Raw genomic sequence first — 15,197 nt, forward strand, 5'->3', positions numbered from 1 at the left:
GTCATCACGGTTGGCTCCAAATTTCGTTTTTAGAAATTTCTGAAGGAAGACCACAAATCCTCTAGTGAAGAGCTTAAAATGAGCAGCAGTTTTTTTTTTTTTAAATTTCCAGTGGGAAACGAACGTCCGAACTCTCTCATAACGTTGTCCATCAAACAACAACTGAAATCGTGTTTTTAGGAGATCATTACTTCCAACATTTTTGAAAACCTTTGGAAACTTATGCGTTTTTGATAATGCGTTTTTGAAACTTCGGCATCGAAAAATTTCCAAAGAGCTCCTGAACGTTACCTATTCCCTTATCGTGTTCAAAAATAGACTAAAATTGATTTCAAGTTTGAAAATATTTCGTTAGGAAAATACAGTCTTTGTTGGAGTTAGGGAAGACTGTATTTACACCACCCTTACACCACAAGATACAGCCTACATTTACGTGTTTTTCAATTTTGTTGATAAGCTTTCCGGACAGCGCCCTCGAAACTTCCCCAATATCTTCACGTATCCAAAGATAGCCTAAAAATGCTTTTTAACACTTCAGTTTCAGAAAACTTCCTTGAGAAGTCCCGACCCCATAACGTCACCAAAGAATGCATAAAACTAAGTTTAATTTTGAAAAAAAAAAAAAATTGAAGGGAGTTCCAAGCATTTTTTCTACGAGCAATTCTAAAAATTGATTAAAAGTCCGAATTTTGACTTAACTTTTGGAATGTTTCGGTGGGGCTCTGAATTACTTTTTGTTTTTCCTTCTGCTATGAAAATAAGAAGGAAAAAAAAGTTTGTTTTCTTGTTTATTAAAATCTTACTAAAATAATTTTGACTATTTAATGTGTCAACTATTTCCCATCAAAAAGGGCGGCAAATTGAGGAACCGCCTCGGGCGGCAGAAAGTGTAGCTACGCCACTGCCGCGAACCTAACTGGCTAAAAGTATATACCGATGGCTCGTTTTATAAAGAACAACCTAACGCTGGTCTAGGAATCTTTTGTGATTTGTTCAGTTTTTACTCTTTTATAGGAAATTTTCGTACAGCCTTCGATGGAGAGGTCTCTGCCATACGTATTGCGCTGAAACAATTAACCAACCACTGCAACAAGTTTCAAAATGCCGTTATCCTCACCAGAGCTGCAATTCAGAGCATTTGCTCAATTTGCGACCCATCCTCCTGGGACATATTGGATAACCAGCTCACCATCAAGAAGTTGGAATTAAATAATACGATTATCGTTCTCCAGTGGATCCCAGGCCACTGTGGCTTAAGTGGCAACGAACAAGCCGACACACTGGCAAAGAGGGGTTCAGCTGTCTCTCAAATATCACGCAGCAGCGTCCCATTCCCCACCATTAAAAGACTCATCCATAACACGTTTTCCTCTCAACATCAGGAGGAACTGAAGTCACGAACCAGCTCCAAACATTGGAAAGTACTGCAGGGCATATTTTAAGGAAATTTGACTGTGTGGGCAACTCCAACTTCCTCGGAAGGGGGGGGGGGGTTGTAAATGAGCAGTTTATGTTAGTTGAATAATCGTCAAAAAAGAGTTGGCGTGTGAAAATTGGAATTAGGGAAATTATTGCTAATGGTCGTTTTGTTCGATAGGAAAAGAGTGTAAAGAACATAAACGCTGTGACTCAGCGTTTAAAATAGTTCAAACAGTCACTGAGGTTTTGATTTTTTTTTAATTCATTCATTATAATACAACCATTCATTTTCATTATAATACAACCATTCATTTTCATTTTAATACAACCAAATCCAAATAACATTGTCTTTTTCAAAAAAAGATTTCATATAAAACCTCTCTTTGCAAAGTTCAGCTTCTGGTTTTCCTTCTCTTCGGTTTTTAATTTGCAGAAATTTTATGACGGATGGCCGCGGGTTGAAATAGGCCGTTCCACAGCCATTTAGAGCAATATTCAATCTTTTGTTTATTGTTTCAATTGTCGTTCCGGCACGATGGTCCGATTTGACTATATTATAACTGGAAACTATTTAAAAAAACTTTTGCTTGTGGGAACGGTTAGAGGTCACGCTTCCATTTTTTTGCAGAAAAAGTAAAAATATATAGAAACACCTAACCGATGGAAAAATTCAGGAAAATGTAGATGGCCAATTTTATTTGACTGTGGGGCCAATTTTATTTGACTGTGGGGCCAATTTTATTTGACTGTGTGGGCAATTGCCCAAAAAACCCCATTAAAATATGCCCTGAAGTACTGGACAGATCAATCATACCCGAATGGCTCCGCCGTGAGGCGGTTGCAATGTCTCGACTTTGTGTACAACATAACTGCCTGGCTGGACATCTCTTTAAAATTGCTCTATATGCGACAATAAACTGCACCCTTTGTGGAGATCTCATCTTCATAAATGGCCACCACATTTCCCACTGCAGAGCACTCCAAGCGAGCTATTTTGTAGAACGGTACTGGGAGGCAAGAAGCCTAGTGAGACAATGACTTTTTTTCTTGTTCTTCATTTTGGTTGTGTTTGTACTGTTTGACCGCGGATTGTATGTAATTTGGCAATCTGCCAAGTAAAGACTTTTCCATCTGAATGAATCTAGCAGGAGACAAGGGAAAATAACGATGGGATTGTGATGCACATCAATAACAAACAAGTGTATGGACGATGAAGAACGCACAAAAATAATAATATTAATAATAATAAAATTAAATCAAATCAATCAATCAAGCAGAAACAACTGAGTGTAAATTTACAATTTTTCAAAAAAAAAAAAGCCACTGGTATTCACTTTTTACTGCGAAAATACATGTTGGTGAATACTGATTGATTCGCGGATAATCCGCCCCGCGGATAAACCGCTCGCGGATAATCGGGAGTCTACTGTAGTTATAAATCCATTGTATTAACCAACGTACCGTTGTTCTACACTTTAGCCGACCTTTCCTTTGACCTCACTGTGCTAGTTATGCACAGTAATGAACTTGTAATGAACAGTAAAAACTAAGTGTTACCTTATCTCTCGCCACTTCTCGTGTTTCGCGATCCATCCAAGCATTTTCTTCCAATAGTTCATTGAAAGCTTCCCTGATGTTCAAAATCATTTCTTGAGCCTGTGGATAAATTAACATTGTTTAAAGCAAGGTATCTGCTACATAACTCGAAAAAGAAGTTGAAGTAATATAATTAATTATGGTATCATAAATCTCAATCCTCAAAATCCCATTTGCAACATTGTAACTTGTAGCTTCATATGTTTCTGTAATTACAATGCACCAGTTATTAATTGAAAGTATTAAGATAATATTCAGGGTATTTTATTACTGTCGTATAAGACAGTGAAACATAACTTTAATTCTTCGGAAGTTTAACAAGGGAAGAAGGAAAGATAATAGTAATAATACCGATAGTAAAATGCAGTGCTATTTTAATGCAAATTGTTAACTTTTCTAACTGCAAACGAAACTGCAGAAACGAGTACTTGAAATTTATTACGAACTAGTGGTACCCGCACGGCTTTGCCCGTAATAGAAAATTTAAAAGGTCTTTTGGTTCGCCTGTATATTTACAAATAATGTATGGTGAATTTTCTCGCCAATTGGCTTGTACCCATGTTACGGTTCCACGTTATGATAATTTCGTAACTCGCCAATTGGCTTGTGCCCATGTTACGGTTCCACGTTATGATAATTTCGTAATTTACTCGTCCATTTTATGATAATTTTGTTCTTAAAATAAGAATAGAAAAAGAGTCACATCGAATTTTCGAAAAATCGCATCGAGCTGCACACTCCCATGCTACAAACTAATTCTGTGCCAAATTTGATGAAAATCGGCCGAACGGCCTATAGGCGCTATGCGCGTCACAGACATCCTGACAAGCAGACAGAGATCCTGACAGACAGAGAGACTTTCAGCTTTATTATTAGTACGGAAGTTACATAATTAACGCAAAGTTTAATCTTTTCTCTTAGAATATATCAATGGGGAAATTATAAGTTTTCTACCAAAATAACTTTTGAACGGATTTTTTTTTAAAATTTGCAATGAAACGGAAAAAAAAAAAGAAATAGAAAACATCGGATGCAAAAGTTGTATTTAGAGAGTCTTAAAATGTTTGCTGTTTTTGCATAAAAACATTGATTTTTACAGTTGAAATATGCATGAAAAATACTTATGGTTGTTCTTTTTAAAACGTTAAATAACATTTTGCATTTTTTGAGCTGCTACCAGTCTACTCTAGGTTGTCTTTTTGGAGCTTTGAACTCTCAGGACCTTTGTCCGCAACTCTAGTAATCACGTAAGTTCTATTCTTGGTCAGATTTTCTATGCGGGATAAAAAATATATAAGAGAAAACTTGACAACTGTGACCTTTGAAACAGTAGATAGGCACTTTCCTGACAAAAAAATTCAATTGACAGGAAAGGAAGTTTCCCTCAGTGAAAAGGAAACGTTGTCCGCGCTGTCATGTCGATATTTTATAAGGAAAATCAGTTGTAAGGTAGGTTTGCTGTAGAGTGCGCTGTCATATTTGTTGAAAAAGAGGTTTTCTAAACCCGTTTTGTTTCTTCTAAGACATACGTCTCGTATTATTTCTGCAAAATTATCATTGCCTTCACATTTTTTTTTTTTTTTTTTTTGTAAAAACGAAGGAGGAGGAATTACTTTATGATGCATAAACATTGTAAAATATATGTCATACATGCGTTTCGTGACGTAAGGAAGTCGTTTTAAAATTTTCTGACTGCTGATTATTTTTAACGAAAGTGATTCAAAATATGCATCTTTTTCAAAAGTAACCAATATGTACATTTCGAAAATGTATAGCTGCAAAAGTAGGTATCTCTCTCTCTCTCTCTTAAAAAATAATTAATTTGAATTTTGACATCTTGAATTCAAATTATGTTTTTCGCAATCATGAGTGTGTGTGTGTATGTAGGCGTGCGTGTTTGCATCTGTGTGCAATCATGAGTTTGTGGGTATGTGTGTGTGTGTGTGTGTGTGTGTGTGTGTGTGTGTGGGTATGTGTGTATAGGTGTATGTGTGTGTGTGTGTGTGTGTGTGGGTATGCGTGTGCGTGTAGGATATGGAGGCAACCTGGAGACGGTTTTCGCTATAGGAGCAGCATCGGGAGGGGCCGGTCGACGGTGGTGCTGCTGAGGAAGGCGGGGAGAAAATAAAATGATAGGACGCCAAAAAAAAAAAAAACAGTCAAATGAGAACAATAAGCAATCGTGATTGCTCAAAAAAAAAAAAAAAAAAAAAAAGGTTCACACATATGTAGCTACAAAAAGATATGAGCTACAATAAGTTTTCCTGTTTTGTGGATAAGCCCTTAAAAGGACCATTTTGAAATTACCTGACTTCAGCTACACGCTTCATTTATTATTGACAAAAATTAAGTTCGAAATTAAGCTAATAAAAGTACAATCAAGCATTTAAAACTCAATTAAGCAAATTAAATACTTCTAAAAATGCTTTAATAGTATTTAAAAGATGATAATGCAGGATAAGATTTCATGTACTGGTAAAAAACTCTTCGAAAGGTAATGCTTGGGATGGGTAAATTTTGCTACATTTGCGTTGTCCAGGGAAATCGAAAAACTTTTTTTAACATAAACGGTGTCCAAAAAACATGATAGAAAATAAGCGATCGTTGAGGAAAAAATACCGAATAATATGAAAACAAGAACATGAAAACTTGTTTTGAAAAAAGATATGAATGAATTTCAATATACATGATTCTAAAAATGTCTACCGACTATAGTGTTGTAGTTGGCTTCGAAACTGCTTGCAACTATGGTGCCATTGGGGTACAGAAAATTAGCATCTTAAGAGTTTTTTCAACACTGTATCAACAAACGGTCATGTTAGGGGGTAATGGCGGTTAGCGGGTAATGGCGGTTACTATGCTTTCTCGAAAAGTGAATAACTCAGATTTAAATTGATTGGTGCTGCCGTTTCACGGCAGTTTATACATTATTACTACTGAAGCCGCTGGCCATCTTGATAGTCGTCGTTTGCCTGTCGTGTAAGAAAACCTATTTTGACGTTTCGCCTCATAAGAAAGAAAATAGTTTAATCTCCTCTCACAGCTCTTATTGTTCTTGGTACGAGACTGATCTCACAAGAACAAGGTAAGCTATATTGTTATTACTTCCTTTTACAAAAAAGAAAGTATTGTATTCGCGAAAAAATGTTCACTCAAAAATCAGCCTTAATTTCCATTTTTCTCACACCCGAATGAATGTTGGGTTTTTTTCCCGATCCGATCACACGTGGATATATGCCTAGGAACCTACAGACACCCGAAATATCCATTTTGACGACTCCCTAGTTAATTACAACGAATTTTCTCGTGACGTCTGTATGTACGTATGTATGTGCGTATGTGTGTATGCATCTCGCATAACTTAAAAACGGGATGTCCTAGAAAGTTGAGATTTGGTACGTGGACTCCTAGTTGTGTCTATTTGCGCACCTTCTCTTTTGGTTGCATTCGGATGTTTCTAAGGGGGTCTTTTGCCCCTTTTTTTGGAGAGGGGGGAAATCATTGTTAATTTCGATTTTCTCAAGTTGTGTTATAATTTGTCGGACACTTGGCGATATATCACCAGTCTTTTGGTCGCCAACTTGGCGACAAATTTGGCGGACTTTTTTTTTTTTTAATTTGTTTCAATTTGACCATTGTTGGTGATATTTAGAGAGTAGGCTATTGAATCACATTAAAATTGTCAACAATGGGGAAATTACATTAAATTGGAGTAAAAGGAAGTCATGTGATGCACACATCAGCTCGTATCACTTAGTGTTTTATCAACATTTTAAGCATTGGTATTTGTTTTTTAGCCGTTGAATGAAAACATGCGGTTGGGGGTAATGGCGGTCACCACACTCGGAATAATGGTTGCGCCCATGAGAGGTATTTATGTGACATATGCTTCGGAAAGTAAAATTAACTTGAGCTTCTAAAAGCTCATTAACTTGTTTAAACATATTGGCATTGCCTTTATATTTGTAATCTCTTTTTTACCATGGAAAAATGTTTTTTTTTTTTTTTTTTAAATAATAATTGACTTCATATTATGTCTATACTTTCAATTCCTTTTTGTACTATCTAAAAAGCGGATTTTTTAAATAAAATAAGCATAAAGGTTTCAGCTTAACGTGTTTATGTCACTGAAAATCCTCATATTTCTTACTTTACAACCATTAAGTTGTAAATATCTCATCAAAAACAACCCTGTTGTAAAAATTTGCCCGCCAAGAAAACCTTTAACTTTTCCGCACAAAAAAGAAAACCTGCATCCTAAACCCAAAAACCCTCAGCCTTAAAAAGTAATGATATCTAGTTTGCCCGCCAAGTATCTGCCAAACTATCATCCTCCCTCTTCTCCTCTTTCATCACAGCTACTTCCATTACAACTCCTCCCACTTTCAACTCCCAAGAGATATGGATAGATCTTTTAAATTGTTTATCTTGTTTGGCAGGAAGCTTTTTCCTCACCAAGCAACCACTTCACTTTGAAAAGCTTCCCGCCAAACAAGATAAAGAGAGACTGAATCCCCCCCCCCTTCATAGAGTCCGAATGATCCGTGCGACTTCGTCTTATGAGGTTAAATCAACGACAGAATCTTTAGGAAAAACCCTTGAATCACACTGGAGAACCTGAAGTCGGACATCAGGAGTGAAATTGATTTACTTGTTGGTCCCGATACACTCCAGACTCCAGCAAGTAAACAAAACGTTCGAATCCGTCAAAATTCGAAATTCGAAAATTTGCACGAATCCAATACTTTCTTCTATATATTAGATATAGAATAAAGTAAAAAGAGTTTCCAAAGTGACTATAAACTGCAGTGGACAGAAAAAGGCAAATTTTTCATTTTTTTTTTGCATTTTTGTCACCTATTGTACGATAGCTTTATTGTTCAAACTTGCCTATTTGGTTTCCGCTATAAAAAAGGCGCGAAAAAAGAGTCTTATTCCACCATTTCCCTATTGTTAGTATTGAATCCCAACACACATTTCTTCAGATATCTCGAAAACTCATTTCTGCAGATACTGCCCCGTTTACTTGCCCACGGCAGTATAGCACTATAGTCGGAGATGGTAGACATTTCGAGCATCTTGTACGCTAAATGTCATTCATATCTTTATTCTTTATAGTGGTATCCGTACGGCTTTGCCCGTAGTAAAAAATTAAAAAGGTCATTTGGTTCGCCTGTATATTTACAAATAATGGATGATGAATTTCTCACCAATTGGCTATGTTCATTTGCTCTCCCATTAAACGTCATGATAATTTCGTAATTTACTCGTCCATCTTATGATAATTTTGCTCCGGAAAATGTTCTTAAAATTGAAATAGAAAAAAAAAAACACATCGAATTTTCGAAAAATCGCTTCGAGGTGCACACCCTTATGCTACAAACTAACTTTGTGCCAAAATCATAAAAATTCATGAAAATCGGCCGAACGGTCTAGGCGCTATGCGCGTCAGATCCAGACATCCAGACATCTTGACAGAGAGACTTAGAGCTTTATTATTAGTAAAGAAAATCAGTGTCTTTTGTTCTTGCAGTTTGTCTGTTTTCCAGAAAGGTCGTTTACTTCCTATCTGGCTTTTTGGTTAGCCCTGTATGTGTGAAGTGTTTCCAATGGGACTGCGTATTGGTTATCCGCCATTTACGGATCTAGTGAATTCCTCTGGAGATGGCACCTTTCCTTTCATGCGACATCACTCGCGCGATAGATATCCATAAGCATTTGAGGCAGTGAGAAGCAAAGGGATGCAAGTGGACTATTTTAAGTTTCGAGTAAAACGCGTTTAAAGATCAGATCCAAGGTAGGCTTTCACTGAATTTTTTTTGTAAATCATGTTGTACAGCAGCACCTACCAGGGCTACTAGTACAATCTCTTGCCCCAAGACAGAGGAGAGGTTCACCTACCGTTTGTACTAGTTATCTCCAAATTTTTAATTTTGCACACTTGCATCCTTTTGCTTCCCATTGCCTCATTTGAGAATTTTGAAGCCCAGTTTCCCACCAGATAGAGATGCTATATACGGAGAGATTGGACAACGGCGAGCCGCTGTCCGCCATGTTTAGTCCAAGTGTTGTCAGCTCGAAATGCTGCGCCGTGTGAATTTCTAGCTTTCTCACGGAATATAGGACATGAAATCTTTAAAGAATAGACTTATTCTTCTTCTCCTTGTATTTTCATCAAACGGAGTGAGCGCCAAGTCTGTCAATCCGGCGCCAATCGTTTCGTATCGTCTTAGCGCTTACCAAGAAAAAAAAATTTCTGAAAAATTTGTTCATAAAGATAGAAAACCAACAGATATTTGTGATCTGCACATTTCATTTCATAATATCATAACTAGATTCTAAATTTTTCGATACTATGTACAGTGATATTTGGCGCAGAAGATGCATTACGGTCTACGGGGAGTGAACATCTTTGGACATAAGATGGCCGCCGTTCTGAAGTTGTCCAATCTCTCCGTATTTAGGATCTCTACCACCAGATAGATGCACATGGACTCTTTCCTTACCTAACTGAACAAGGAGTTTGATTTATCCGTGGACATTCACGTTAACAGATAAGGGATTTCAACATGCCGTTCATTCATTCCACACTGACCCTGAAAATTGGGTGGGACCACACTGGTCCTTCGCCTTGGAAATACGACCGGGACTGGGTGTGAACCCGTGATCATGGGCGTAAGGGGCTAATGCCAGATTACTACGACAGATATCTGGCTTTAAAAGGATACTAGACTACTTCAGACACACGACGTAAGAAATTTCTGAAACGTTCCAGGTTATTTCCGGGCAACGATCCGGGATTTCGCAGGTTTCCATCAGTTTCCAGCGAAAAGCAAGTATTTTTGCGAAGAAGTTTCTTGAATCGTTACAGGTTTCACGAATACAGACTTTTCACTGTTGTGAAAAACATTTTTATCTACCAGTGGAAAAATATGTTCATCTCCTTTATTATCCCTTTCGCCATCAGCTCAGTTACGGCTCTTCCAGGTCGACTGAATCTCAAACAAGGGCGAAATGCTGTCTCTGGATATAGTAGATCTGCAGGAAATGAGAGCAAATGAACTGTTCGCCATTTGCTTGGAACTCTGCCATAGCTTGGGTCAAATTTGCTTTGGGAGCTTTCCTGGTAAATACGGAAGGTGCTCATAGGCGGTTTTACGGGGGTGCCAGGGGGTGCGCCGCACCCCCAAAATTTTTGGTTGGATTTTGAAAAAATTAGTTTAGTATATTTCACTCAGAAACGCAGTTGGGGAAAAAAAATCATAGCTGCTATACTAGTAAATTTACTTGAATCCAGTGTATCACCACACGTCGCTAGTGCAAGAAAACATAACTCTGTGCTCATATTAAGAATTAAAGTAATTTTATCCATTTGGAAAAAAAAACTTAATAAATAATTTCAGGCAAATAAAGAAACTTCTCAAACAATTTATTGTTCAGTGCTGTGTTATTGTATAGAACAATTGCATGTTCTGTAATTGAGTATTTATTCGTATATCAATACCAATTCTTCTATTTTGAAACAACAATGGGTAATAAAGTCAAAAAAAAAAAAAGAAAAAGAAAAAAAAACATCGCTATTGCTTTTCAAACATTTTTGGAGGAGAACTCCCGGACATTTTGTTGCAGTGTTGCATCCAGGGGGGAGGGGGCACAAGATTGGTAACCTTCTCCACAAAATGCGGAGTAGATGTTTTTAAAAAAATATTCTTTATTATTGAAGAGAAGAAAAGATCTCATTTTGGAAACACGCAGTTATTTTACGAAAAAAAAAAAAAAGAATGTTGGGAAAAAATCTTAATTTCTTTCAAAAAGAAATATTGACATTTAAATTTTTCAACAGCTTCAGATTATTGTCGGCGAATTGTGTGCCTCCTCACCCCCTCCTCGCACAATCCTCTTTCTTTCATATCTCCCCCCTCCCTTTTTTTTCCTTCATTTTTTCTATTTTGTTTTCATTTTTTCTATTAGTCCTCAAAATTTTTCTTCTCCAAAGCCATTTCTCCAGCCAAAGTTATTACAGAGTACCACAAATTTCGTTTTTTGGGCTTCACTTTCGCAAAATTTCCAAGAAAGATCTTCTAATCACCTAAATACATCGAAAATCGTTTAAAATTTCGTTTTTGGAGCTTCAGTTTCGCAAAACTGCAGTGCCCCTAACGTTCACCAAATATGGTCTTAGCACTCATGTGTTTAAGACTTTAATTTTGGAAAATATTCGAAAAAGGGCCTCCGACCTCCTTTCTCTAATATCATCAAAGAGTGTTAATATTTTGGTTTTGAAAACTACTATTTCGAAATATTTAAGTGGGAGAATCCTTTTTTTTTAATACCATGGAGTATTGCAGAAGAACTTCATTTTTAGGACTTCAATTTCGAAAATTGTCCAGGGGAGAGCTCCAGAACACCCCGCCCGGTAACAGCATCCAAAATTGTCCTCCGTAGTATTTTTGAAACTTCAATTATGAAAAGTTAGAGGTAGAATGGGGGAGGGGAGGGGGTACATATTTCTGTCTGCTTTTCAAAAAATCGATTGGAGACAGTCTATGAGTCTCATTCCTAACCCAAACTATAATATGGACTATAATCACATTTATAAGACTAAAATTTCTAAAAATTCCCTTGGAGCCACACACACCTTTCTTGCCCCTAAAATTTCACCAAGAACTGTAAAACTGCATTTTCAAAGCTACTATTTCAAATTTTTTTCTGGGGCGTGAATCCCATTCCAAATTAGTAGCTGGATCCACCCATTGCTTCTAATATCGACTTTCGTTTAAGACTTTTTCTGCAGTTTGAAATGTTAAGGATTGCACATCCCCTAATCTTACTTAATATGGTTTACATCGCGTTTTTTAGACTTAAGGGTCCCGCCCTAAAATTATTTTCTGATTTCGCCACTGCCTTGTTATTCCAGGAATACCCCCCTCCTCCAGGTCCCTGTTATTGTTGCACCCCCAAATATTTTGGCTTAAATCCGCCTATGAAGGTGCTTAGCTAAACATTCGTTAGGTTTCTTCTCAAGGTCCCTATCTAGAAGCATGATTGGCTTTTTTTGAGATGGTTTCTAAATTTTTCAGAAAAATTACTGGTGAATATCCAGAAGCTTACTGACGTTTAGCGGGAAACATTCCTGATTTTTGTCAGATATGTAATTGACAGAAATTAGGTACTATATTATTTTCCAAGAACGTTTCAGATTTTTCTTACAGTGCATATCGAGAGTCCAGTTAGCCTTTCACTGATAGATTTTAGACAAATACAGTCGACTCCCGCTACAACGCGATCCGACTTACGCAAAATGGCTATAACGCGATTTTTTCCCCGGTAAAGAATTTTATTCCTAACGCGAAATTTTCACCCGCAACATGAAAATTTTCCGAAGGGAATCGCAGATTTTTCGTGAATGGACCTTCATCCCTTTACATCGCTGAGGGCGGAAGTTCCCACACCGTACTAGTCTAAACATCTCTTCTACAAATAACTACTCCTCGTTTTCCATTTATTTGTTTCATTCTATATGGGAAAGTTGATGAAATATAATGACACCTTAGATTGCTGTTTTATTTAAAGTTTGTGAAGATAGAAGGAAACAGAGAAAGTTTCAACAACTATTGTGCATTTGTTTTTCTTACTACATAATGTATGTACCGTAGTGGTTTATTTTACGTCTTTCTTTCCGATTGATCATTGATTTTGTCCATCGTAGCAGTTTTTTATGTTAAAGAAAACGTTTTTTTTAAAGTACAATAAATAAGAATTCAATTTTTTACTTAAGAAACAGTAATGCATAGTTAAGAAATGGTTTTTAACAGTTTGAGGAGGTGCTTACAAGTGTCTTTCATCGTATGGATATGTTTATGAAAATTTTTACACATACCCTTTTCCACAACGCGAAATTTCAACTTACGCGAAGGGTTTTGGAACGCATCGCTCGCGTAAGTCGGGACTCGATTGTATCATTAGTCGTTATTCTGAAGAAGAGGAAAAGTCTCCCTGAACCCTGAATCCGAGGGAATAGTCAGGGATCAATCACAAAAATTTCGGAACTGTGGAGTTTGTGAGTATTAATTCGCGTATTCTTGGAAGGATTTTAGGAACGAAGGATATAGAGCAAGGGGCCTTCCGATCCTGAGTCTAATGCCTTATCCACTAGGTTACCCTCGAACATATGCCAGTAAAAAACTTACCGTCTCTTTACTCTTGGGATCAAAGTTGTCACGAATGAAGAGGGCACCGACGGCCATCCCCATTTTCTTGTTGACGAGGTCTACACATTGGTTCCATCGTTCTCTTTCGGCAGAAATACCCAGCAGAACCTTTTTGAAATCGGTTCTTTTTTGACTGTATTCCCCGTCCAGGAAGGGCAGCATCTGTTTGATGAGTCGCCAAAGGGCGTAATTGTGGATCGTCCTGAAAAAAAAAGCGTTAGGATTTATCTTTTAATGATGTATAAAATGCATCTTCATATACTAATAGCGAATGATCTAGTAAGGCTGACGTCAACAACAATGAAACTAGCCGCCACGGCATGATAATTCGATAATATTTTTTGGTAATGTTTGACGTGCAGGGAAATGCTTTATTTTGACAGGGCTAAGCGGAATCCGGCATCTTAACTGCTTTACTGGTAAGACTGTCATTTTAGGAGAATGAAGAAACGATAAATGAGTCAACCATTAACGCCATCTACTGGAGTTTAGGGTTGATCGACTGGAGTTAGGGGTTAACATTTCAACTATCAAAATATCATAAAACAGACAACGGCTTCGTTCAAATGTTAAAGAAATTTTCACCCGTAAGTCTCTCATATTAAATTTCTCACTAAACCAAAAGTAGAATTATTTTAAAATACAGCAGAACCTCGTTTTCCCCCTTCATATTGTACTTAACCAAATAGACTTCTTATTTTAATAACTTCAGATTAGGAGCAGCTGTAAATTCTGTATGTGACAGGCAAGTACGGAGAAGCTTTATGAAATTAAATTCCATTCCAATAAGTGTACGTCTATTGTAATTTTTAGAGCGCATTTAAACTAAAGAGTTCTGTAATGAGTTAGTCGAACCACCAATTGTTACGATACTTAACTCCTTTTCTACTGTTATTTTCTTCTTTGCTTTTAAGAATCATGCAAAACATTTAAAAAATATTAGGAGCTCTTGAAACGAAATGTCTTTTGCGATAAATTGTTACGTCACGGCTGATATAAATAAGTGCATTCGAAAAACGTTTAAAAAAATGTCAAAGAAATCTTTTATTTCTCACATTTTTGCTCCAAGTGAAAAAGTTGCTGAAGTTGTTTTGACTTTAGCATGCATTCAGTTAAAAAAAAAAAGAGATGTTTTTTCAATGCCAGAAATGTGAAAAGCATCACTTAGTCGAAAGCCTTAGAATAAACGAAATACGTCTTAGCTAAGTAATGAAGATGTAAAAAGGGGGATTTCTGCAGGAGGATTACAGGATCGAGGACATTACAGTTATGCAAGTTTCTTCCATGCCTATGATAGCGGATACAGGACATTACTTGTGTCGGAGGTTTATTTTATTGAACATCCGTTAATCTATTTCTTACCTCAAAAATTAAAGCATTATAATAAGGCACATTTTTTACGTGGGAATGTAAAGAGCAGTATCTGCCGAAAGTGAGGTTCTGAGACACTTGACGAAATGCGTTTTGGATTCTATTGTACCAATAGGGAAATGTTGGAATTCGACGTTTTTTTTCGTGCTTTATTTTCAGCAGAAACCAAATAAGAAAACTTGTACAATAAAGCTAAAAGACAAAAAAAAAAAAAAAAAAAACAGTTACTGTGTCTTACGTTTTCACAGCAACATTATTATAACTCATAGCTTTAAGATACATTTCGTCAAGTTTGATGATTCTTCTTCAAGGTTATGATTTCAAGGCTACATTATATGTTGTAGTCAAAAATGAATTATTTTATATCGAAGATTAAAACTGCACTGGGGACACCAATTTACAGTAAGTTTATTTTGTTTTTCCAGAGCGCATAAAAATATCTTCAGGAAAATAAAGGCCTGGTGAGTTGAGGCATTTACATGACAATATGTACTTCTTTTGGGGGTGATTGGGAAAGTTAATTGGGGTTGGTTTGAGTTTAGTTACTTTTGCGTTAGTCTTGCAAAAGTATTTTATCTCAAATCCAAGCCAATAACACTT

General features: G+C 36.7%; 1 protein-coding gene across 1 annotated transcript in view; it reads right to left on the reverse strand.

Moving 5' to 3' along the window:
- LOC129230553 (neprilysin-1-like) overlaps positions 1 to 15,197 on the reverse strand; it is a 98,448-nt gene that overhangs the window by 34,007 nt on the left and 49,244 nt on the right. The window contains exons 9-10 of the mRNA XM_054864957.1: positions 13,206 to 13,428; positions 2,977 to 3,075 (exon numbers count right to left, since the gene is read on the reverse strand). Of these exons, the coding sequence (XP_054720932.1) occupies positions 2,977 to 3,075; positions 13,206 to 13,428 (322 nt within the window). The remainder of the gene's footprint in view (positions 1 to 2,976; positions 3,076 to 13,205; positions 13,429 to 15,197) is intronic.

This window comes from Uloborus diversus, chromosome 9 (assembly GCF_026930045.1).
Source record: "Uloborus diversus isolate 005 chromosome 9, Udiv.v.3.1, whole genome shotgun sequence".
Taxonomy (NCBI): Eukaryota; Metazoa; Arthropoda; class Arachnida; order Araneae; family Uloboridae; genus Uloborus; species Uloborus diversus.